The 27,122-nt window shown below is 36.5% G+C and overlaps 1 protein-coding gene across 1 annotated transcript in view; it reads left to right on the top strand.

Annotated features, from left to right (window-relative positions):
• PDSS2 (decaprenyl diphosphate synthase subunit 2) overlaps positions 1–27,122 on the top strand; it is a 221,700-nt gene that overhangs the window by 59,291 nt on the left and 135,287 nt on the right. The window contains exon 2 of the mRNA XM_045544118.1: positions 21,473–21,607. Within this exon, the coding sequence (XP_045400074.1) occupies positions 21,473–21,607 (135 nt within the window). The remainder of the gene's footprint in view (positions 1–21,472; positions 21,608–27,122) is intronic.

The raw sequence follows: 27,122 nt of genomic DNA, 5'->3' as shown, positions 1-27,122 counted from the left end.
CTTTTAGAAAGATGTAAAGATTCCTCAAATAGTTCATTTAATTTCTTAAACATTATTTGTAGATGAGACAGTAAAAAGTTACCAGAGCATAACCATTACCACTCATGTTTTTCAAAATAAGGAGTATAAAATGTGGTGAAATGCACTGAAGTTTGAGCAGAAGGTTGGTGTGTGTGATTTCCTCCCCCACTTTTAAAGAGATAGATATATGTTTGTGTCATTATTTGTTTAAGTTGGAATAAAAATTTAGTTCTCAGTAAATAAAGCTTGTTTGGTCTTGTAAGGTCAAGACAATAAGCCATTTATCAATTTTTTTTACTTTCAAATGAGGTTTAATATGAAGATATTTTGGGGGGATTTAGGAAATACTGTATATGAACTTAAGTATCCTCCTGTAATCAGAACAATAGAAAAATACCTTTATATTAAATTAGACTAGAAAGATAGACATTGCTTTCACATGCTAATAGATGGAATTTAAATTTGTATTTATTTTTAATCAGTTGCCTAGTACTAAAATAAATTTGGATACCAGCAGCTCATAATAGTTAATAGCCTGTATAAATGGGTCCCAAGACACCTGTTCCTTTATTGTTAATGAAGCCCTATTTTATGTGCAGAAAGACTAGAGTTCCTGTTGATTCTCTGTCCTAGCACATCTCCTTGTCTCCTGTGTGCATATTTAAATAACATTAAGAAATGTTGTTTCCTCTTGTTTTCTGTCATCTCTAGAATTCTGCCAGACACACTTATTCTCCTTAATAGGCTGTTTGTTCCAAAATGCATTAGAGTGATATTTTTTCCTGTTTTGTGTGTTTTGAATTTTTTTTTTAGAATTAAAGCTCAATCATGTTATGAGGATTTGATGTAAAAATTATGATGAGTTAATAGCACCAGACACACAAATAGCCAAATAGTTTCTCAAAGAAAGCATAAGTGACTTGTGGAAATTTTAGGGGCCTGTGGAAATGTCAGAAAATAAACAAAAAATGTACAAACCAATTCCAGGATTCTAGTAGTGTCTTGGTTTATTCTCCGAGATTACTCAACTGTACCTACCCTCTTTGTATTTTCCATCACTGACAATTTGGAGAGTTTGTCATTATTTTATTTCTCCCTACTATTTCATATCGAGCAAATAAGTGATTGGTCATCTTGCAAATAATTTGAAAGGAGAAAACCATATAGATAAAGAACTATTATTACAGTCTAAGAGCCATTAGTTATTTTTCTACATGGTGGAATTTTGTTATGGATTGTGTGGCTTGAAATAACATTTGTAATCTATGGCGCTCATTTCTACTCTTTTTAGGGGATAGTATTAACAGGTTTTTAAAAGCATTTTTTGAATGTGTGCTGTATAAGAAGGTGGAAGTTGTCTTTTTACCTCTGGAGCTTTTCCTTCTTCAAATACCTGAATTTTTATTACTGTTGTTGATAGACTTAAAGATCATTCTTGAAAAAGAGAATATGGTATCTGTGAAATAATAAGTGAGAATTATGCTGCTAATCATTTCATTCAGTTCTTCAGAATATATATTAAGTTCACTGGAAACCCAGAAAGCATTTGTTTTCTTCAGCTCAAACACTATGAGTGCATCCCAAAAGGAGTGAAAATATATTCACTATTTATATATCTTCCTGATAATGATAATCTTGCTAATAGGTAGACATTACTATTCAAAATAGTTCATGGGGAAGGTTATTTCACACCTTAGTCTCGTATTTTGTTGAACTCCTTTACAATAAAATTTACTGTACCAAATAATTCAGCACAACAATGCCTTTTTCTTCAGCCCTGTGCCTCTCGGTAGTGAAAAGAAATCTAACATTGAATTGTGAATTCTGTAGAGATGAAAGTGGTGACTTGCGATCTCTTCCTCATCATGGGTAAAGGGAAGCGTCAGCCACAGTCTTCCCAGTGTTTTTTAACCCTGCCTGCACATTAGAAGCACACCCGAGGAGAATTTTTAAATATTCACGCCAGGGACCCACCCCTAGAGATTCTGCCTAATTGGCATATGCTGGGATGTGAGTATTGTTATATTTAAAGCTCTTCAGGTGATTCTGTTTTGCAGCCAATGCTGAGAATCACTCTTAGACACTTCTTAGAACAAGTTAAACTAAAAGCTGTCAGTTTCTACGTAGGTTTCCACACTACAAGTACTGTAGAAGGCAGCAAACTGAAAACCCTCTGAAAAGGGCTTCTGGTTGTGTGATCACTCAGGTAGTGATCACTGACTGTAGGTCGGCATGTTTTTCGGGGGGATGAGCTTGGTACCTGGATGGAGGCTCTGTAGCCTCATATGAGAAAGGAGATGCTTGCCTAGGTTTTCCAGGTTTAAGTAATTTTCAAAAATTGTATTATGGCAGCAGTTTTTAGTAGACTGTGGAGTTCATAGTACTTTATCCAAGATACATAATTTAGAAAACATTTTCCCATTTTTGAGTCACATGTAAATCTAAGACAGTCTCTACCAGTCTTAAAATGTTTTAATTGAAAGTTTTTGTTTTTCAATTAAACCATGATATACCTTATTTACATCACCCAGATTCACTCCTTTCATAAACATGCATACCCTATTTCTGTATTCTCACCATGAATTGTTCTGCACAATGAAATATCTCACTTCTAATGAACTTACTTTGGTGCAAGAAGCATAAAAAGAATTTATAAATGCTAAACTTTAGCAGACTTAGGGATAGGAGTGTGAAAATAGGGAAGCACAAGTAGGACAAGTATTCTTCCCTTATGAGAAGGAGAAGACAAGTATCATTTACCAAATATTGTTTTGTAAGTGTAATCAAAATGGCCACTTACATAATTTAAAATAGTAAATATTGTCCCAACTTTTTTTCAAGTAAGCATTCCTAAACCTAGCTTGGAAAATAACATCATGGCCTCTGAGATGAGCCTACTAAGAATGTTGCCAGGGCCGCCAAGGAGCCCCAGCCTCATGTACAGCCCCTTCTGACAGCCTGACTGACTTCCTTCCAGATCTTCCAAGTCTCTGCTTCCAATGTGTTTATAATACTTGCAGGAATTGGCTGTTCAAACTTTTACTGCCAGACTAATTACATTTATAATTTCTTGGCTTCTTTTAGTTTTCTAGCAAATAGTACCTAGCAAGTTACCACAGTTAAAACAGTGGAATTCAGAGCACCTGTATTTCTGAAAGCCACTACTATATACATGGAAAGGAATCTGATTTTTAAACAATGTTGCCATTTGCTTTACAACTTATCATTTATTGTAAAGAAATGCTTTGTGTTTCTTAAATTCTCATTTGTTCTTTAAGAAAAGATGGCAAAGGAATACCATTACAGATACGCTTCCCCTTTTATTATTTCAATCCATTATTTTCTCTTCATGAGATCCATATTTGTGGTTATATGCCCTGCATGGCAAGTGCTGAGAAAACATTTGTACAAAGTCTTGCCAAAGAAGACTATTGACTATATGGAGTATAGTGACTTCACTGTTCAAGATCTTCATGTGTTTATTAAAAAGGAAAAAAAAAAAAAGAAACACAGATGCAAGTTAATTATATTTGCCTGAATTACTACATCTTGTGGTTAGTATATTAAATTCATTAAATAGTTCCAGTGTATTCAATACAGTATTACAGTAGTTTTATTGATATACTGGCAAAGAAACAAACATGACCACTCTTTACCATCTGTTTATAATGCTATATAAAGAAGACCATGTTGGTTGCCATGGAAACTACATTTCCAAAACCACTAAGTGTTTGCTTAAATTCTCCAACTTTTTAAAGTCATAAGCTTTTTCCTGAGAAAAAGAATAGAAAAATACATTTTAAAATTTTCAGTGATTTTCTAAAAGTCATTTCTCTGTAAAATTCATTTATGTCTAGCCTGATATTTTGTTCAAGATTTTATGAATTAAATTGAGAGATTCTTAATTTGAGAATCTTTAGCATTTTCAAGAACTGGGAAGAAAATGTTAGCACTATCCTATTCAGAGGTGCCAGCTATCTTTTTGTAAGTAAAGACTTTGCTCCTTCAGAAAATTTTTTTATTGGTGTAACAATTAAAAGGAGTCTGGAAAGGTAACGTATAATCACATGGTATCTGGGAGGAAAGGCAGTTGTAATGCAGTTATATTGGCTAACCATGTTTAGTTACTGCTGTCATATTAACAAATATGAGAAAAATTACAGCAGGGGAGTTCTCGGCTTTAAGTAGAATGGCTATTAAAAAATACTTTGTTGTAATAACTGCAAATAAAATCAATTGATATTCCTGGGAATCTTGCCTAGGGAACAAAGAAGTAAAATATGTGCTTTACTGTTGTTCTTATTAATCTAGAGCAAATTTTTCCTAATCCAAAATGATTGCCTACATCCACGTGTATACAAATCCGGTGTCCATACAGACACTTCAAAAAGCTTTTTGCCATATTCTTTAAAAAAATTACTATTCTATGTCTTAAAAGTTATTCTTGACGTTTTTACACTAGGACAAATGAAATAGGATTGCATCTGTTCCAGCTTTCACTAAAGCCAAAACTCACTGGGTGTATGATTAACGATAGTAATTCTGATAATAGCAATAGTAATAACAGGTTCATATTGAGCACATTATATGACAGGGAGTATGCTTAGCATTTTATATGCTATATGTTTATATTTAGGCTTCATGATAATCCTGTGGGGTGAATCCTATATGTGCACATACATTGTCTAAATCATGGTTTCTCAACCTTGGCACTGTGTTGTGGGAGATTATCAGGTATTTTATAGGATGTTCAGAAGCAACCCTAGCCTCTACCCTCTAGATGTCAATAGTATCCTGCACCTGCCCCCCCCCAAGTTGTGACAACCAAAAATATCTCTAGACATTACCAAAGTCCCCTTGTGTATAATGGGGGAGGTAAAATTGCCCCCAGTTGAGAACCACTTCTTTGTATGAACCAGACAGTTTAATTTTTTTCTTGTAGAAATAGTTTGTACACTACCTCTTGCTGTTCACATGCTCTCTCCCCCTACCACCATCATTCTCATACCAGCTACCCGCCAGCGTTGTTCAGTTATTGGTGTGAATATCATAAGCCCAACCCATGTATTGTGATAGGCCTCTTATTTCCAGGATTTTGAAAACTGTTTTGCAGCATAATGAAACAAATGGAATAATTAATGTAAATTGTTCTAAACTTACATATTAATAAAAAAGACTTTTTATTAATAGAATTTTAGAATCTTCTACTGAGTTCAGTATATAAAAAATGGGAGAAAATTCATATTATTTGCATACATTCATGTATAAATGCCAAACTAAAGTTATTCTGTTTGTTTTTCCTACTACTGACTTGTATAGCAATATTTAGGATAGTTAAGTGGGTGTGAATCCTTTCTGTGATATTGAAAAATTAGAAGATGGTCAACCATGGCCCTTCCTTACTAAGTTTAATCCTTTTAAGGTAAACTCATAATAGCAATACTAACCTGATAATTATGGTTAATTTTCTGCTATTTTTGAAAAATATGACATGTATTTGCTCCATTTTCTTATGAAGGTTTACTTTAATAAAAATACATTTTTTAGCAACATTTTAAAGTTGTAATATTGTAAAACGGGACTCAGCAGGTCTCTGAATTGATAAAGTTAATTAAGTTTCTGTGATTCATGAAGTTTCTTTATCAAAAAGTCTTCCTCCCACTTCCCCAAAGTCTCATAAAAATATGAGAATATTTTTCTATCATCTGACAGATTGTTTCAGAAATGTATATAAATACATGGCTCTGTTAATGTTGTTTGGTAGGAAATTACTGGATCTCATTATGGTTAATTAAAAGAACATTTTGGAAGAATGCAGACATAGAAAATAATAGCTTTTTTTGGAAGTATGAGACTATTAGACCTTTCAGATATACTTAAAGAATTATGCAAAATAATTATATTGAAATTTTAACTATTTTTTGTAAGCAGTAGCTGACACAGTATTTATATCATATTTTGAGACAAGATTGCGTGGGAACCAGAGTATACAGTAGGGACTGTGTTTATCATATATTACAGAGGACCTTTCATCTCTTGAGTAATATAATATACAACAGTTAGAACCATTTAGCAGGCATTGATTTAAGTACAAAATATTTAAAGATGAGGAACATAAGTGTTTTGATAGGCCTAACTAATCTATTGATAATTTGCTAGTTTCCACCTGTGTACAAATAACAAAAACAAAATAATACTGAAATATATTGGCCACAGAATTCACTTGATCTTTAAATTTAGTGTTTGACTATTCTTGGGAATATCAGGTGATTCAACCCAATTCTTGTTATACTAGAACTTTGTATCAAGGGAAATCATTGCTGCATTTTTGGACAAAAAATGTCTATTATGTGTCTCTGAAGTTCATTAGGTTTTGGGCAGATGTGCTCAGAGGCAAGGTTTCCTCCTTTTATCATTGTCCTCAAATTTGTAAGGTTTGGAACTATACTGGTGATGTGAAGAGAATGATTACTTTTGTCCTGTTACTTTTATCAATTTTATTTTTTACTTTTAATATGGTAGAAAAAATTATCTTCATTTAAATTAATTTTTGTATCACTCCCAGTTTCTTCTCCTCTTTTCTCAATTCAAGACTTTATTTTGCATCGTCTTTTTTAAAGCAACCATTTAAAACAAAATCTATATTTGTGACCTTTATCATTTTCACTAAATATGGAATTTTTTCAGGGACAAGATAATGCCTATCTCAAATATTGAAACTTTTACTGTTTAATCATTTGCTTGTCAGTTAAACCTCATAAATTTTCTTTATATTGATTTATTTAAGAAAATTTACTTTGTCTCTGAAGAAATATATTTTTATTTTTTATTGTTGTTGTTGAGACAGGGTCTCACTCTGTTGCCTGGGCTGGCATGTAGTAGCATCATCATAGCTCACTGCAACCTCCAACTCCTGGGCTCAGTCGATCCTCCTGCCTCAGCCTCCTGAGTAGCTGAGACTACAGATGTGCACCACCACACCTGGCTAAGTTTTCTACTTTTTGTAGAGATGGGGTCTTGCTATGTTGCTCAGGTTGGTCTTGAACTCCTGGCCTCAAGCGATCCTCCCACTTCAGCCTCCCAGAGTGCTAGGATTACAAAAGTGAGCCATCACACCCAGCCTTATTTTGTTTTTAACTTTATTGAGCTAATGACACCGTATTTCCTCCAGAGGCAGTTGCTTGTAAGTACCCACCAATATTCAGCCCACTCTGGTATGTGAGGAATGGGATTATTTATATAGTTTCAAAGTACCTCTTCACTAAACTTATTAATTATAAAGGGGAAAAGTATACCTTTACTGTGGAGAAGCCTGGTAGACATTACCTTACTCAAATTGTCAAATTTAAAATCTACTGTCATGGAACAAACTGAAATTGAGGTTGAAAAAATACAACATCATTTCTGTGATCTTCCTGCCAAAGATGCATAACCTAAATCTAATCATGAAGAAACATCAGACAAGCCCACATTGAGAGAACTTCTGCAAAATAACTGTCCTGTAATTTTCAAAATTGTCAAGGCTATGAAAGTCAAGGAATGACTAAGAAACTGTTCCAAATTAAAGGAAGCCAAAGAGACATGGCAACTAAATGCAATGTATAATTCTAAACTGGGTCCTTTTGTTACAAAGGATATTATTGAAATAATTGGTGAAACTTGAATGTGGTCTGAGAATTAGACGGTGGTAATGTATTCCTGTTGATTTCCTGTTTTTGATGATTGTATTGTGGTTATTAGAAGAATGTTCTTATTTGTAAGATATACACCCTAAAGTATTCTACGGTGAGAAGGTACTAAGTTGGCAAGTGACTCCTAAGTGCTTTAGGAAAAGAAAAGTTCTGTGTTCTGTACTTACAACTTTTTTGTAAGTTTGAGATTGTTTTCAAAAAGGGAGGATGGGGAAAGCTGAAGGCTCTAGAGTCCTAATGCCTGGGTTCGAATCATGGTTCTATTGCTTACTTATTACTTCTTGTGTCTCAGTTTCCCCATCTATAAAATTAAGATAAAAACAGCACCTTATAAGTTTGTGTGAGGTTTAGGTGAGTAAATTTTTTTAAAAGTGCTAAGAGTACTGTCTGCAATAAATATTAGCTGTTATTTTATTTGGGTTTATTAGTTTTACCTTTCTAGGATAAAGTGGCCAAGGTTGGGTCCCTGGTGTATTCACGAGCAGTATTTAGAATCTTGGACTATTTATTATTTGTTTGTTGTGATAAAGTGACCTTTGTACTGATGGAAACATTTCAGTTTAGAAATATGAAATAAATGTTATGTTACAGGTCAACACATTGAAATAAAGGTAGAGACCTGGCATAGTGGCTCATGCCTGTAATCCTAGCACTTTGGAGGCCAAGGCAAGAGCATCACTTGAGGCCAGCCTAGGCAACACAGTGAGACCCCATCTTTATAAAAAATGTTTTAAAAGTTAAAAAAAGAGAAAGAAATATATACAATAGATTTTTAAAATTTGGGTAGTTATAGAGTTTTAAAACTATTAACAATAGCTATTTTATTTTAACTTGATATTCTAACAATTATTTAAAGGCTTTGCTTACTTGTTTTGCTCCTAAGTTCTATCTGCTCTTTCACATTGGAGTAATATCCATGGCTCAACATTATTGGTCCCTAGGAACCAAAGAATTTTAACAAATAACTAGTAATGAAGGTAGCAGTTTTGGAGTCAAATCATCCCAATTTTGAATTCTCTCCTGCTTACTTTTGACATTGGACGAGAAACTAACCTGTCTCCAAGCCTCAGCCTTCTCACTGGTACAGTGAAGATGACTGTAGTACCTACTTTATAGAATTGTTGCATGCATGTAAAGTGCATAGCCCATAATGTATACTGTAAAAATATTATCCACCTCCCACCCCATTGCCCATCACCTTGCCCCAAAAAAGTTAGCCAAAGGGATAGGCAGATAGATGTCAAGAAGTTCCATTGCCTTTGTGTGCATGTGTGGGGGGTGGTGGTGGTGGTGTGTGAGGAATCTATGACTTATCTCCTATTCACTCATTTCTAGCAAAATAAAGCCTATCATTTTCAGTTCATGCCCAGCAGCTTTTCAGGAAGGAAAACTGTGGGGGAGAAATGGCATACTAATGAGGTGAAGCCTAATGATAACCACATCAGTTACATTTCCTAGTACTTTATAGCTATAGTGCTGTACTTTACTGTTTTTTGCCTTTTAAAAATGGATTATTTTAATATTAATTAGGACAAAATGCAGCAATTAGGATGCAAACAAAAAGTCAGTTAAAACTTGTAAGTTGGCTGGGTGCAATGACTCACACCTGTAATTCTTGTAATCCTAGCACTTTGGGAGGCCAAGGCAGGAGGATCTCTTGAGGCCAGGAGTTTGAGGTTGCTGTGACCTATGATGACACCACTGCCCTCCTGGGCAACAGAGCAAGATCCTGTCTCAAAAAAACAAAACAAAATTCATAAATTATTAGATTTCAAATAAAAATTTCCCTGTCTTATTTTAATATATTCCTGGAAATAAAAACATGGAATGGATATATTTAATAAATTATTTCTTTTAACTAAGTTACCCTTCAATGAACTATTTCTGTGGAGAAATTCACATTCTGCCAAATTTCAAGGAAAGGACCCAAGGTGTTCGGAAAAGAATGAGGAAAAATGTGATCTCCTCCTTCCCTAAAGGTTGTAATTTTAGTGAATTTTAGGGCCGTTGACTATTATTTTAGAGGATCAGCTGTCACAGACCACCAGAAGAGCACAGACAGGTCCATGTGCCACAAACTGGGCCTGTGCAGGGCCTGATTTTAGGTGAAGGCTCCTTGGCTGTGGGGTAGACCCTGGCTACTCTTTCAGTATGGGAGGTTTTGTTTTTGTTTTGTTTAGTTTTGATTTTTAACCTGGATAGCACTTTCCCTGTACTGCAGACTTTTCTCAGCCTCTATGTGAATGGGGGCTACTCAAGGCTTCCATGGCCCAGTGTTTAATGAGTCGCCAATCCTCTGGCTCTGTCCTGCCTGGGAGCCTTGCTGGCTGTAGGGAGGAGCTGCCCCCCTCTGCTGGTCCGGCTCTCAGTACGCCCAACCTGTGATCAAGAGAAGTGACAAGGAGGTGTTCGGGAGAAATAAACTTTAAAACTTTTAACACTTCTTACCTATAAGACACTTTTTAAGCCCTAATTCTAATCCATCATTCCTTTTTACTCTCTGTGTTTTAATTCTGCTGCGATCATCAGCTCTCTAGTTTGGGTGAATATGGACTTGGGAGACAGATGCTTGAACCCAGGTCTCTCACGTATTTACTGTATAAACAGTAGGCAGGTTAATTATTAATTCATTAAACAAGTATTTATTAAATGTCTTAATGTGTCAGGCACCATTCTAAGCACTGAATATACAACTGTAGACAAGTAAATGTGCCGTAACATAATTATATTCTAGTCAAGGAAGGCAAATAATAATTAAAATAATTGATATACTACAAATATGTAGTATATCAGATGGCAATAGATATGGAAAAAAGCAAACTATCCCTGTGAGCCTCAGTATCCTGATCAACAAAATGGGGATAACTACCACTTCACAGAATGGCTGTCAGTTTAGATGAGATGGCACATGTGACAGCTTGGAGATCCCATGGTGAATGAGACAGTCTGCCCCACGTAATTTACTGGCAATTATCAATCATGGCCAGGTGCAGTGGCTCAAACCTGTAATCCTAGCACTCTGGTAGGCCAAGGTGGGGGGATCCCTTGAAGTCAGAGTTTGAGATCAGCCTGAGTAAGACCCTGTCTATACTAAAAATAGAAAAAAATCAGCCCTGGCATGGTGGCGCACACCTGTAGTCCCAGCTACTCGGGAGGCTGAGGCAGGAGGATCACTTTAGCCTAGGCGTTGGAGGTTGCAGTGAGCTATTATGGCACCACTGCTTTCTAGCTAGGGTGACAGAGTGAGACTGTGTCTCAAAACAAACAAGCAAACAAAAACAAATCATATTTTTCTGTTGACACGTAATTTGAGAGACGCTGCTATCAGTAATCCTTCTCCCTTACTACCTGTGTTGGTGGCCATTTAAAATATCTATAGGGTCTTAATGTTAATTGGGTGGCAACACTTGTGATTATGAGAGCTAATGGGTTTGAACTTAGGCAGCCAATCATGGGATCTTTTCTCCGGTGGAAATTCTTTCTGTGGAAGATGAACACATGCAATCTGTATCCTGCCAGCACTCCATCCCTTCCAGTTACCTGATGTCTTGCTCTCCTGTACCCGAATTCAGTGTCAATTTTGGAAAAATAAATGAGATTTTCCTAACAATTTTGAACTTCTAAACCATCACGTTGCAATAATACAGTTTTACATCTTGATTATTTTTCCATTCATTTTTTAAAACTCATTTTTCCTGCCAAAATCTATGATATGTTTCACTTTGCTATTTTCTTCCCCTCCCCCCAATTTGCCCTTGAGGTATTATTTGTTTCTCTATAAAAGTAATTCATCATTTCCCTCCAACTTCCTGATTTTTGCTGGCTTCTTCCATCTGCTATTATATCTTTTACATTTGGCTTTAGCCTCTTCATAATATGTTATGTAAATACCAGCTGAATAAACTTCTACCTTTTTGTCTTTTTCAACTTGTTCAAATAGAAATGTTCTAAATTTTGCATAATTGAACCATGTTCATTAGCTAATAGGACTGATACTCCAAGCACTAAATATTCATTACTTACATTGACACATTTTTTTGATAAAAACATGCCTACTTACTAGCAGAGTAAAACCATAAAAAATTATAGAAGATTAATCTGAGGCCGGGCGCGGTGGCTCACGCCTGTAATCCTAGCTCTGGGAGGCCGAGGCGGGTGGATCGCTCGAGGTCAGGAGTTCGAGACCAGCCTGAGCAAGAGTGAGACCCCGTCTCTACTAAAAATAGAAAGAAATTATCTGGCCAACTAAAAATATATATACAAAAAAATTAGCCGGGCATGGTGGCTCATGCCTGTAGTCCCAGCTACTCGGGAGGCTGAGGAAGTAGGATCGCTTAAGCCCAGGAGTCTGAGGTTGCTGTGAGCTAGGCTGATGCCACGGCACTCACTCTAGCCCGGGCAACAAAGTGAGACTCTGTCTCAAAAAAAAAAAAAGAAGATTAATCTGAGAGCAGTTCTCTTGCATTTGAGTGGCAGAGTCTATTGAAGTCAGGACTGCAAGTTGAGAAAAGCACTAAGGACTAAAGGAACACTTACGTTCAGTTGGTTTATTCTCTGCACAGAAGGACCGTGGTAGGGGGAGGTGTAATTCACAGCACATTAGCTCTTAGCCAGTGTCACTGCTTGTGTGGTGGTGTGAGTCTTGTGTGTCTGTGTGGTGTAATGATGCCTGTGTTCCAACACTCAATTTTGCTACCCCCTTGCTTCGACACTAAATTGATTTTTTTTAAATGTGAACAAAAGGGGTCTGTGTGTAAAAATTATTTTACAACATCATTTTAAGAGTTTTCAGTGTGACCAAAATATTATTTTTTTAAATGGCCTTATTTTATTCCATTAGGATTTTTCAGTAAATCTTCAATGATCATTTCGGTGGGGAAATCTTTGTTGTTGTTTTTCTGGTGGCATGTTTAATTCCAGGGTGGCCAGCCACATCTTGCTGCAAACGTGATCAATTATGACATTATTTTATAGTTCTTTTTAATTTCAGTTATATTTCAGTATACTATGGGTGGTTAATAACCATTTCCAAAAAGCTCCTGGCTTAGTTTTCTCTCTGTTCAACAACCCCTACACCCTACCCCCATTCTACTTTCTCTCCTCTCTTTCTTCCTTTTTTTTCTAGGCACCTGTCTTCTGCCACATGCCCATCAAACCTAATTGCAGCTTCCAGAGGGCTTTGATGAGGCAGTTCCTTGGCCGGGCCAGCCCCCGGGGATTTAATGCCGGTGGATGTGCATGTGGGCCTCGAGCCATGTCAGTGGCTGCTGCAGCTCCCGGATTCGAAAGGCTGGTCACCTCAGGCCCTAAAGTTGTTTCAAGTCTAGGACATTTTAGTCTCAGGATAGATAAGGCAGTAATAATACAATTTGGGTCATTTTGTCAATGGAAATTAACCTCCAGTTCTTCTGCTAATTTTACGTAAAAATCTGTGACATGGAGACTATTTTTAGTCTCTCTCAAATTATAGTACTTTAAAAAACAATTTTCATGAGTGTTAATTTTTTTACAACTGAGAAATATTACTGTCATTGAATTGCTACTTGTGTATGTGTATGTGTGTGTATTTAATGTCATTTCTGTGATACCGTTTAAACTTTGGCCCTGTGTCTAAATCTTAGAAAAATTAAAGGTGAAGTATGAGAACCCAAAAGACACCTAGCATAGGGCTCTGGTGTTCATTACATGTGTGTTAAATTTTTTTCTTCAAATGAGAAACACAACTATAATGTAGTAAGTCATTTGTTGTCTTAAAATTCTGTTGTTTAAAATATAGTGTTTTTTTCTCCAGACTTAAAAAGAGAGCTTATGCAACTTAGAAAATAAATCATCCATAATCAAGATATCCATTGATTAACAGTGTTATCATTTGGTAGTATTTTCTTCCTATCCTGTTTTTTCATTTTCAAAATATAATATTCCAAACACACAGAAAAATGAAAGAACATTTTGTGTATAGAACACCTATATAATGACAACAGATTTAGTATGTTAACCTTTTGCCATATTCATTTCTAGTTTTTGTCCTTGGCCTTGTTTATATGTATGTATATGTGCATATTTTCAAACATAATTGAGATCATATTATATAGACAGTTTTGTATTCTATCCTTTCATTTAACATTTTTAGTGTTTTCCCATGTCATTAAATTTTTTAATGCTTTGTCACAACACTGAATTTGCGCTAGTATGTGAACAGATTTTCTGTTTTTAAAAAATAATGATTCTATTCCTGTTTAATTAATTTTACATTGTATTTCCAGTTCTTTTAACTTACTGTATCACATACTATGACTTAAAACACTATTGTTTAAAAACTGCAGTTACAGCTCATTACTGGGTTATAAAATTCAATTTAGCAGGTTGCAGTCAGCATAAAAAAAGAATAGAAAAGATCAGAGTATTCCTATGGTTCTTTGGCAGAAACTGTGCGTATTGTAGTCAATCCTTTTGTTTCAGTTGTCTGTATGTAATTTGAAAAAAAAATTTAACTAGGAGTCACAGTAATAAGCATTATTAGGAATCTTCTCAATCAACCTGCCTCATGTATGTTAGAATTTGACACCCGTCTTTTATGCTTACATTTTCTGGATAGATTTATTGGGATTGGATATAGGGAAAGTGGGGGAATAAAATAGTAAAGCACACTCTCTACCTAGTCTAGGTTTTAGCAGTGAAGGGAGTTCCTTACCCTCAGGGTGATTCTCTCCCACTCAGTTTTACTTTGGGTTGCTTTGAGTAATCAAGGGTGATGGTCCCTTGTACGTGTAAACTGTTTCCTTAATATTTGATTATAAATTTGTCAAAAATTGGAATTTAGATCACTGGAATAAGTTAGAATCCTGAATTCATAAGCACAAATCTCAAAAGTTTTCCTCCATGCCCCAGTTCTGCCAATCTACCTCAACTCTCCACCTGGAAGTACCCCTATTTTCTGTTCGAAGTGAGGGCAGCTTCCTCTCACGAGCACTAGTGCCACAGTGAATTTAGTCAGTTCTCCTAACTGAGGAAACAAAGCTCATAAACACTTTAACTTATTAAATTCTCTATAAAACTTAAGGAATAGGTCCTTCGATAAGGCACACTTTTTATATATAGTAATTTTTTTCAACATAGCATCAAAATAGCAATCTCAGCATGTTTTCTAGAATGTGTTGTGGCTTTTCTTGTGTGTGGCTGTCCCTTTTAAAGAAATTATGATTTAGGAAGAAGGACTTAATACTTGAGAGCTAAATGAATGTGGCAAATGGATAGCAGAAGGAGAGATGAGAAGGGCTAGAAATAGTAATAAGTCTGTTTGGGGAGATGGGTAAGCTGGAGAGTCTGCTGCCCTACTCCGTGAGCTAGTCGTTCTCTCATCTTTCTTTTTTTTTTTTTTTTTTTGAGACCTATTCTATGTCACTTACTCTGCTGGGTACAGGACATCCAAAGATGACTAAGCCTGAGTACCTTCAAGGGTCTCACAGCCTTGTGAAGGAGTCCTATGAACAGATAATTAAATAGCATGGCCACAAAGCATAAGCAAGCCTGACCTTGAGAGTCTAAATTATGTTTAAATGTTAGCACTTCTGTTATTAGTTGACTAGTGTGACTGGTAATTGTTTAACTTTTCTGAGCCTTCTTGCTAATTTCCCTCATTTGTAAAGAGATATTAATAGTCACCTTACATAGTTTTTGTGAGAGTTAGAGCATATGCATGTAGAACAGCAGATGCCTAGCATTAGAGCATGTTGTAGTTGTTGCTGTCTATGTTATTGCTGTTATCATTTTTATTATTCAGTGTGTAAAGTGCCAAACTAAAGGTTTATGATAAATGCCATAAAATCCCATGGAAGAGGCAACTACTGGCCCTAGTTTCTGTGCATCACACCATTGTGGTTCTTTGCCTCCATTGTGCACATACACTTCTTCATCAGTGTCTGCGAAGAGCCCTTTGGTTTGTAGATATGATACATTCCTTCATGTTGGTTACTCATCCTTTTTAGTCTCCTAAGCATAAGAATTCTCCAAGATTCCTTTTCCCTTCCTTTCCCTTCCCTTCCTTTCTTCTCTGCTCCCTTCCTTCTTTTCTCTTCTCTTTCCCCTCAAAAGCTAATCCATCAATTGCTACTGCTGCAGCCATTATTCCTATGAAGATGCTTCCCAACTCTGTATCTATAGCATTTCCAGCTGCCTGCTGGTTGTCTCCATCTGGAAGTTCTTCTTGCATTCAAAGTTAACATGTCCAAAACTGAACTCATTAATTCCCCATTAGCTCTCCTTCTTCTTTCCAATCCCCACTAATGGTAGCATCATTACCTCCAGCAAACAGGTTGAAATCTTAAATTCATCCCTTACCTTTCCTTTGCTTCCTGATCCCTCCCTGATGTCTCCCTCATCCAATTAGTTGGCCAGACTAGCCTATTCCACCTCCATACTGCTGCTATCCCTCAGCTTTTCTTCTCTATCACTATTGTCACTACCCTAATTTAGGCCCTCATTATCTCCGCACTGGACTACTGGAAGAGGCTCCTCCTAACTAATCTTCCTTCTTCTTCCACTGTACCCAACACAGCTACTGCCAGATTAACAGTATTAGGCCCAGAGTAACAGTTTTAGTCTTTAGCTCTAATCACATTACTGACTTGCTAACAAACCATCCATGCCTCCAGACTGCCTACAAAATCTAAACCCGACTTTCATGGCCCTTCACTCCCTAGGCTGTCTGTTTTTCTGGCTTTGTTCACTTTCACACATTGCCCAAATGGATAGCCCCAGCTCCTGAACCTGCTCCCCATTTCTTCTACCTTCTTATCACTGCTTATCCTGTTTCTTTCTCTAAAATACCCTTCCTTCCATTCCAATAATCCTATTCCCATCCCCTCTCTTGCTTCAATTCTCTATTCAAGGAAATTTGACCAACTTTCAGGCTCAATCTGAATGCTATCTCTATTGTAAGGGGCACTTCTAGCAAGAAGCAATTTTCTTCCTTCCTCTGTGTACTGATAGCTATTTGTTATTCTGCTGTCTTTGTTATCTGTTCCTTATATTATTCAATTTAGCCATATTTTGAACCTACTATTATGGCTCTTTTCTTACAGCTCTTATTTCTTTGTCTATTCTTCATACTTGGCACACGTGTGTTGAATTTCAATTTGAGAAAATATATGGAAAAGTGCCATAGTGGTGATTTAAGGATTTGGGATACTTATAGGATTGGGTTAAGGAGGAGAAATTAGTTAATAGTTGTGGAAAGATGATGATGCAGTGAGAACAGTAGTCAGCCATCTAAAGCATAGTGTAAGAAGAGTACAGAGATGGCTTGCCCAATAAGGATTGCCCAACTCAATCTTTATTTCCATGAAATTGTCAAGCTATTAGAATATTAGTGTTATTAGCGTGTACTATTCATCTCTTGTAGATCTAGAGCAAAATTTTAAAGGAGACCAAGATTCCCCCCCAAATGTGACTTATAGACTTTTCAGAATAATATTAATTATTTGAAATTAGTGATATTTCTATATTGGCTAATTTTCCAGGACTACATAGTATGTAACATTTATATAAACTGAATCAAAATATATTTTAGGTATGGTGTATCTATAGTTTGTCCACCAAGCTACCCCCATATTTTTCGTGAACTACTGCAAAGGCCTTCTAACTGGACTCTTCATAGCTACCTGGTTTCCTCCTCTCCCTCCTTCCAAGTTGTTTTCCCACACTCATGATAGAAGACTTTTTTGTTTTGTTTTTTAAAATATCTGATTATGTCACTGGCTGTTTAATAAAATCCTGCAGTGCCTTCACATTGCTATTGGATAAAGAGCAAACCTCTTATGGCCAGTTCATCCTGGGTGGTCTGGTCTCTGTCTGCCCCTAGTCTCATTTCATGGCTTCCTACAGTGCTCTCAGCCTTGCATGTGCTCGTTCTTAGGCCTCGAGCACACTCCCCTTACCTGTTCTCTTCCCATACCCCTCTTTTACATCTGTCCTTCCTTTGGCTATCAACTCAGTCTTCACTTTCTCAAGGAAGCCTCTGATTTCCTGCCGAAGTTAGTTCCCCTATTCTGTGCTGTCCTGGCACTGTCACTCTTTTTCCTTTGTAGCATTTATTACCATTGTGGCTTTACATTTACTTGTGATTGTTTTGTTATTACTAGTCTCTTTCATTAGACCGTAAGTTCTGCAAGTTCCATCCCTACAACAGTGCCTGATGTATGGAAGATGTTTAGTCTATATTGGTTGAATGAATGAATGATGAAGTTTTTGTTTATATTAGCTGAAAGGAAAACAATTCTGTAGAACTTTAGTGATAAAGATTTTAAGATACTAAATATTGCTTTCATTTAGGACACTTGGATGATAATAAAGTTCTCTTCCAGTTTTTATACATATTGTGGAGTTGTAGATAATAAAATATAGTAAAGTGAGATCATACAGAATCACAGAGTAAGAAAAAAACCTGCAGATGTCAAATATTCCAGGCTTCTGTCTAATGTGTTGTGTCCAAAGCTGTACAGCTTCCTAAACATCTCTAGTAGTAAAGGGCTCTGCATTATCAGAGGCTGCTCCATTTTTTCATTCCTTCATGTTAAGCCAAAATTGGCCTGCCATAGCTTCTCTCCATTAGTGTCAGTCTCTGCAGTAATACTTACCTTTATTATCTCTGTAAGCTTAGAATCTTAGGGATTTTCTCCCCCTACCTAAGGAATAAAATTTATTATTCTCTTTTGGTTGTGAGCTAATTTTTTAGTCTATCTCAGTACTTTTTAAAAAAGATGTTAGTGAAGTGAATTTAAAAAAATAAGTGTTTTAGAAACAGTTATTTAATTTACTCAAGCTCTTAGTCTGTCCTCTAGGTTAACTACTATCTTATGTGAAAATTACTGGTCAGAAGGTGTGCTTTTCTGAATACTCTCTTAATTTTTGTCAACTAGTTCATTACAGTTTCTTTTCCTGACCTTTTCAGTAGTGCATTCTGAAAGGGGCAAGTGTTTCAATGATAACAGTGATTGGAGAGTGGGAAGAATTCCTTAACTATTGTTATTTGGGGAGGTAGAAAAGCAACATTTATAGGAGATTATATATGCTAGTAGAGTAGGGAAGACTTTTTGAGAGCTAGAAGGAGAAAGGGAGTAGGAGAAAGAAAATATAGGAGTTGAGAAAAAAATAGATTGCAAAATAGTAACAAGGACTGAGAATGTAATTTACGGATCACTTGATCACCTATTCCACAGTATTATATACTTTACCCATGTTGTCTCTTCCATACAATGACTATAGAAAGTAGACATTGTTACTCTCATTTTATAGAAAGGTGATAGCCTCTTAGTCATGCTGCTAGTGAGTGACAGAAGTATTTTTGAGACCTAGGCTTGTCTGGTTCTAAAGCCAATCGTTCTAATTTGACATACCATATAGTTTTGCATATGATATGAAGCAGTTTTGCATATGATATGAAGCACTATGTAGCATAACGGTTAAGAGTGTATGTAGACTCTAGAGCCTGTTGGCCTGGGCTCAAATCCTGGCTCTGGCAAGGCCTTATCACCTACCAGGTATGGTACCTTGGATAAGTTGCCTGATCTTTCTATGTGCCTCATTCTCCTCATCTGTAAAATCAGGCTAATTGTGGTACCTTCCTCTTAGAGTTGTAAATAATTTAGTTAATATATAGTAAAAGAACTGCTGACATACAGAAAGCAATATGTAAAGCACAATATAAGTGTTTGCTGCTGCTGTTGTTAGTAATAGTAGCATGTGTGTGTGTATCCTGTGAAAGGCCCCATCTCTGAGAAGTTTGAGGAAGATGTCAAAACTGTTGTCAGAGCTGTTTCATCAGTGTGGCTCGGTCTGACTTGTCTAAAGGTTCCCCTCTTAGAGCACTTACCCTGTGTCCTCATATCCTTCATCCCTTACCAGGCCCAGCCCCAAAAACACAGACACACATCACCTTCTTCTTTTCCCTTTCTAGAATTAAAGCCAATTCAGATCTTCTCTTTTATTATAGAAGAAAGGAAGAATAAAGATTCAGTGCAACTAATACATAAATAAGATCTAGTAGCCTAAGTTAAAAGTTGCAATTCAAAGTAAAAAATTTAGAACAAGTTTTTATTTTACAGTTTCTTTTTCCCAAATAGGGTGCTTCCCAGCCTCCCTGCAATTCAGCTCCATCGGATTTAAGCAGATTGTTACATGGTAGTAGTTTTGGGGCATTTCTGATGATTATTTGCTTCTGTTGTGAAGTAACTTTATTACTTTAACTTCCTTTCCCTAGGAAATTAGAACTTTCAAAAAAAATCACTAACTCTTCTAACTTGCTGATGATCACTTACTTGGTTAAGGAGAAAATATGAACAGAGAAAGAGCTATAGCTGTTACTTTGCAGAGAACCTAAAGATTTGTCTTATTTTGAAACCAGTGAAGGGTAAGAAAGGGCCCTTTTAAAAATTTCTGTTTGGAGGCTTGAGGGGCAAAGATTTTTCTTAATAGACTAATTATTTTTGGCTGTGTTAACTTTATTAGCTTTAATTGATTCTTTGTTCAGAACTCACTAAGAAAGTCTTAATTCAATGAAGTATTGTAATACTAATTTTTAATGTCTTTACCATATTCAAGAACTGTATTTGTATATTATTTGTGCTGTATATGCTTAATATAATCTATTTGATTAGTGCTCATTATCATTGTTCTGCATATTAATTTATTATAATATATTGCCCATAGTTTTCTTTTTCTTCTTCTTTTTGTTTAATGATGCCATTTAGTTCTTATGTGACAACCATTTACAATGCTTTAAAAAGAAAATGTAGTCCCAGAAAGTATTCCTAGCCTCAGGTATAGCAGAAGTTATAAAAGTTCAATCCTCATAGCAAAAAAAATATATATATATATACAGCATTCTAAGTAAAGACCTACTATAGGTGGAAAACCTAAGGCCACATATGGCCCTCTAGGTCCTTAAGTGCGACCTTTTGACTGAATACAAATTTTATAGAGCAAATCCTTTTATTAAAAGGGGTGCAGCAGAGAAAGATGAAGTTTTTCTCTCCTCCTTTGGTTCTTGAAAAAGAACAATCTTGAAATCAGAAGGCCACAGGTTCCCCAACCCTTACTGCTTTCAGTCTGTGAGATACGTCTCTACCTGTGAAGACAAATCATTTTTTTACCACTCCCCCTTACCACCATCATCTCCAAAAGTAACCCTTCATCTAAGCCAAACTATTTATATTTCAGTTGCTATCCACTACCACAACGCAGTTTAAAACTATGGGTTCTTCTTGTCATCAGAGCAAATGATTCAGATCATGAGGTGGGATGTAGACAGCGGGAAAACCCAGAAAGAGGAGGGGGCCACATCATCAAGTCTCACAATTTTAGGTTGTCACCTTTTCTGGGGTGGGGATCCTGCAGCCTCAAGTCCATATGTGGCCCTCCAAATCCCCAAGTGTGGCCCCTCAACCAAATCCAAATCCTATAATCCTTTAGGATTATAATACTTCATTGAATTATTAAGACTGACCTGGTGAGTTCTGAACAAAGAATCAATTAAAGTTAATAAAGTTAACACAGCCTTTAGGATTTGTTGTGCCCTAAAGGATTTGTTCTCTTATGGATTCGGTCAAAAGGCCGTACTCGAGGATCCAGAGGGCCACATGTGGCCCCAAGGGCGCAGGTTCCCCACCCATATGGGAGTGGGCATATTTTTAGTAATTTTCTAACTTGATCTGACAGATCCTGTGAGGGTATATTAACCTTCTTCCTTCTTTACTTGTTGGCAGAGAACTTGTACACGACAGCCGGCATAACCTCCAGTTGAGGGGCTTGGTGGTGCTGCTCATTTCTAAAGCAGCTGGGCCCAGCAGCGTGAACGCTTCGTGTCAGAACTATGATATGGTCAGTGGGATCTACTCATGGTAAGAAGAAATTAGTCTTTTAGAAATTAGACATTGCTCTCTGAATTGTGTTTTCTTTTATTAGACGGTGGTCAGTGGAAATCAGTTTAGCTCTTTGTCATCCTCTGATTCAAAGATAGATTAAAACATATTATACGGCCGGGCATGGTGGCTCACACCTGTAATCCTAGCACTCTGGGAGGCCGAGGCGGGTGGATCGCTCAAGGTCAGGAGTTCGAGACCAGCCTGAGCAACAGCGAGACCCCCGTCTCTACTAAAAATAGAAAGAAATTATCTGGCCAACTAAAATATATATAGAAAAAATTAGCCAGGCATAGTGGCGCATGCCTGTAGTCCCAGCTACTCGGGAGGCTGAGGCAGTAGGATTGCTTAAGCCCAGGAGTTTGAGGTTGCTGTGAGCTAGGCTGACACCACGGCACTCACTCTAGCCTGGGCAACAAAGTGAGACTCTGTCTCAAAAAAAAAAAAAAGAAATATATAAGGTTAAAAATGGATTTCTATTCCTAATAAGTCAGATAGTCTGGCCAGCTCTGTGCATAACTGTAGTAAATTTCTCCACACATTTGTATCAAATACCTTCATTTCTGCCTTGGACATTTAAAATTTTCTATTCATCACTTCCCCCTCCTGCTATTATGATATCATTGTGGCTCTTTAGAGACCTTTATGTCACTTAGTTCAGGATTTATGATTTTTAAACCTATTCAAAATGATACCTAGTTGTATAAAGATTGATACTACTACCATTTTAGGAGACGGAATTGACTTTCTTACTGGTTACTGGAATAAGAAAATTTTACATCTTACATATTTAGATTAAAAAATAAATTTATAAGTATGTATTACTCATTTTTTGCTACATATAAAATGAACTTAAAATTTTCAGTTTTGTATAGAAAAATCACTGCATATATTTTTAGTAACAGTGTATCAGCAATAATTTTATTTAATCCTAGCAGTATGCTTGGCACTGTGTTAAAAGTCTATATAGAAGTAATAACCTGCAGGTGGACTTTGGCATGTGAAATTAAAACAACCCAAAAAACATAGGTGACAAGGAAATTGTTTTCACAAAAAGAATCATTTCTAGAAACTTTGACTTGAAGCTAATTGACCTTGTTGATTTACTTTAAAAATCAATCTACATCTTTGATTTTTTCAATTCTAAGCAATCTTACCCATCATTTTTTTCTTCCATAATATTTAGAGATGACTGTTGCTTGCCAGCTGTGAAGTCCAATGATCATTCCTCACTAACAAGCAAAGTGAACTGTTGTGGCTACAAATGCCCACTCCTCCAGCCAATGTAATTTTTTTGTAGACCTTTTACCATTTATCCATACAGGAATCTTCCCTATAAGGGACATCCAGGGATCATTTTCAGTACCTACTCACTGTGAAATAATTTTTGTTTGTTTAGTGCTTTTAGGTTACTAATCATTTTTATGACAGTCATCCACCCCATTTGAGCTTTATAATAATGCAATAGGTAAGAGTTGTTATACTTATTTTACTCTTAAGAAAACTGATTCCAAAATCTGAGACTGTTCCAGGTGATACAGCTGGCACATGGGGAAAGTTGAAGCTCTAGCTGTAGTTCTCCTCTTCTCTCCAAATCTCATGTGGTTTTTTTTTTTCCTGATTTCATTCCACCCTTCTAGTTTGTTTCAAAAAATATATTTCAGTTGTAGATTAGAGTAGCCATTAATTTAATATGCAAAAAAAGGTCTTCTTATAAGTATGTCTTGAAAAACTTTTAATTTACTTGGCAAATCTTTAATACATGTACATCCTTCCCCCAAACCTGTTTTAATTTAGAGCTCCAAAGTTTACCTTATAAATTTTGTAGAAAATCCTTGGCTAAGTTTAGTTGAGATAACTAAAGAAAATATATAAAGATTTAGAATGAATACTAATAACCTGTTAATCCCTAAAAAGCAAATGGACCTCATATCACCTTATATCCTATGTATCTCTATTTCCTGTTAGGAATTCTGCTGACTTGGACCCTGTCGTATTGGTTAGTCATGTGATTATACCTTTGGGTAATCACACATTTGTCTAATGAACACCAGCTATGTTATGTTATCTCTAATCCTAAAATAACTCTTGGAAGGTACTACTTGATCCATAATAGATTTTCAGTATTTGTTGGATAAGTGAATTATCCCCATTTTATAGAAGAGGTAACCAATACTGAGGTTAAGAACTTTCTGAAATCTTCTAGGTAGAAAGTGATAAATTTGGGATTGCAATCCTATTTTTATTTTAAAGTGTGTACCCATTTTACTAGGCAGGGGCTATGATCCGTATGTGGTGTACCATGTATATACTGATAATATGAAACCTTGTATCTGTAATTTCTTATCTAGCCTCTAAGAAAGAATTGCATTGCTTCTGATCCTTCACATAACATATTTGGTAGATGGTCTTTGTAATCTAAGCAATCTGAGTAAAAGTACTTTGCAAAAGAGTAGATGTACATTATGAACATAAAAACTTCCCAAATAATATAAATAAATTTCATACTCAAGTGTATAGAATCCACCATTAGGGAATAATCCTGGCATGTAGTTCCTGGCTGTTTTCTGCAATCAAACTTGATCTAGTAACTCATTGGGGTGTTTGAGTGTTTTATACACTTGTTAATGTGAAAAAGTAATGTGGTATGTTACTGTGAGAAAGCATTAATTTGTTTCTCTACCCCTGAAACCATTTTTTTAGCTCCTGTTTCCTTAATTGTTCAAGTTAAACTTTTGCTGGAGGCTTGTATCTATAATGTCACAGTGAATTTTTTAACATTTAAGGTGAAGTGCTGATTTGGATGCTTTTTAGTTCACCTCCAAACTACTGGGATTCGCACTGTTGGTGTTTTTCTCCCATAAACTTGACTTTGATGTCAGATAATGGGACCTGAGTAAATTACTTGAGAGACCAAACATGAATTAGGTTATCTCTTTTGTTTGGCCTAAGGATATAACTGGTGCTTATGGATGTCTCTAGTGAACTTACCACTTAATGGTCAATAAAGAGAGAATTTAGGCTAAAATTTAATAACTACATTTTGAAAAACAAACAACAGAGCCACATTTATAAACATGCACTAAAGCCTTTTGCCAATGAGAACATGGGCTTTAGGTTCATTTTGCCAGCCATGACTTTTAAAAAATTGGTTGCAAAGCCAGTCAAAAAAGTATTGCTAAATTTGCAAATATCCCTAGCCACAATTGAGAAAGTTTAGGCTTTTCTAGTGTAACATGATTATTAAGTTTAAGGAAATTCCGGTGAATTTTTTGACTAATGGTTCTGCTTCCTCAGTTCCTTTATCAAGAACTGATTCATTATTTTTTTTCTCATCTAACTAGCAGTTAAAAACAGATCACAAAAATGAACATATTTTCACTCTACCTTCCTTCCCTGAAATTTCTCAACACCTTCACTATTGTGGAAGAGAATCAAGCAAGCATGCCAAACACATTTTCTTTTTTTCTTGAGTACCCAGCTGGACTACGTTTCCCAGCTTCCCTTGCAGCTGGCTGACCATGTGGCTGAAATTTAGCCAATGGAGTATGAGCAGGAGTGATATTGACTATTTCCTGACCATAAAAATCTTGCATGTGTAATACTCCTTAAGCTGATGATTTGAAAGTGACCCATTCAAGATGGAAGATGCCTGTATCCTTGAAGCACTCTTGGAGGAGAGCTACTAGCCCATCAGGCACATCCATATAGACTTGATGTATTGAGAGGAACAATCTGTTTGTTAAGCCATTTAAATTTTAGGGTTTACAAATTATTCAGGCATTCATTCAGGTGTTTTTTGTTCTACTAAGTGCCAGACTCAGTTCTACTGTGGGGGAAAAATATCAAATAGAGAAACAGACTGGGTCCCTTATGTTCTAATAGGGAGAGCTTACCTTCTAATAGAGAAAAAAATATGCAAGTAACAATTAAGAAAATTTCAGTAAATTTTAAGTCCTATGAAGAAAAAACTGAAAGGGTAGAAATTGACTGGTGTATGTGTGTGCTGAGGTGAGTGTCACTACTTCAGATGAGATGGTCAGGGAAGACCCTCTGAGGAGATGGATCACCTGAGTCTGGAAGGATGTGGAGGTAGCCTTATAAGAATATGGAACAGAGCAGAGGGAGCAGCAAGTGCAAATGCCCTGAGGTAGGAATGAGCTTGGCATATTCAAGGACTAGAAAGAAGGCCAGTGTGGCTATTGCAGAGTGAATGAGGGAAAGATTTGTGAAAGACAAAGAGAAGTAGCCAGAGGCTAGATCAGGTACAACCTGATAGGCCTTGGTAAGGATTTTAGGTTTTATTCTAATTGCAAAGGAAGGAGTTGATGAGTTTTCTGGTTTGTTTGTTTAGTGGGGGAAGAATATGATCTGGTTTACATGTTAAAAGATAAGTCAGGCAGCTATGTGGCCCGTGTAAAGGCATAACTAGGATATGGAATGTGGAAGCAGGAAAAAGTTCAACAGGATGGTCTGGCTGGAACCAGGGCCTGGAGTTCTGAAGTTTTGGATGGGTTAAAGTTAGCTATCTCTCTGCCCTAGAACATCCCCTCCCCACCTTATGTTATCACATTTGCTAATTTACATAGAGACACAGGATCTTCCTGTGGAAAAAGGGATCAGAGATGTAACCCCCTTAGAAGAATGACTATCCTGCCCTCCCAGGGCCCTAGCTTATTAGAGCAGTAGAAAACCAACTGGCTGGGCCAATCAGACTCCTCCTGGGAATTTCAAATTGCAGCTCAGTCTTAGCTGGGTACACTTGAACATGGAAATATAATAGCCATGGTAGGGCATATACACAAAATAATTGCAATAGGGTCTTTACTGAGATAGGGTCTTTTACAGAGGTAATCAAGTTAAAATGAGGTAAAAAAAAAAAAGTTAAAATGAGATAATCAGAATGGACCCTAATCCAAATCCAAATCCAAATCCTAATCCACTGGTATCCTTATAAAAAGGGGAAATTTGGGAACAGACCCATATATAAGGAGTGTGCCCTGTGAACTGAAGACAGCCATCTAGAAGCTGAGGACAAAGGCCTGGAGCAGATTCTTGCCTCACTGCCCTAGAAAATGCATATGGAGGTGTAGGGAATAGAGATGAGGAGATGAGGTAGAAAAGAAAGGTTGCAGTCACATTGTGAAGGGTCTAGGGAATTAGGGCTGTATCCTGGAGAAGCAGTGGGGTGCCATCCAAGAGGCAACAGAGTGGACTTGGAATCTGGAAACAGACTGCACCATCTACTAGCTGTGCCTCAGTATGTACTTCAGAGAATGGTTTCAAGAATTAAATGAGTGACTAGCATAATGCATGGCACAGTAAGCATCCTGTAAGTGTTTCCTCTTATTCTTAGCTATCATCACAAAGGTATTTAAGAAAGGGGATCACATTAATATATCTGTGCTATACAGCAGGACTGAGTGATGCTTATAAGATGACCCTGAGAGGTCAAGTCCAAGAGATAGAGAGTCAGCCAAGGAGTTACTGAAGT

This window comes from Lemur catta, chromosome 2, assembly GCF_020740605.2.
Source record: "Lemur catta isolate mLemCat1 chromosome 2, mLemCat1.pri, whole genome shotgun sequence".
NCBI classification, from domain to species: domain Eukaryota; kingdom Metazoa; phylum Chordata; class Mammalia; order Primates; family Lemuridae; genus Lemur; species Lemur catta.
Note: the sequence above shows the minus strand (reverse complement) of the source record. Positions and strands in the feature narration are given on the sequence as shown.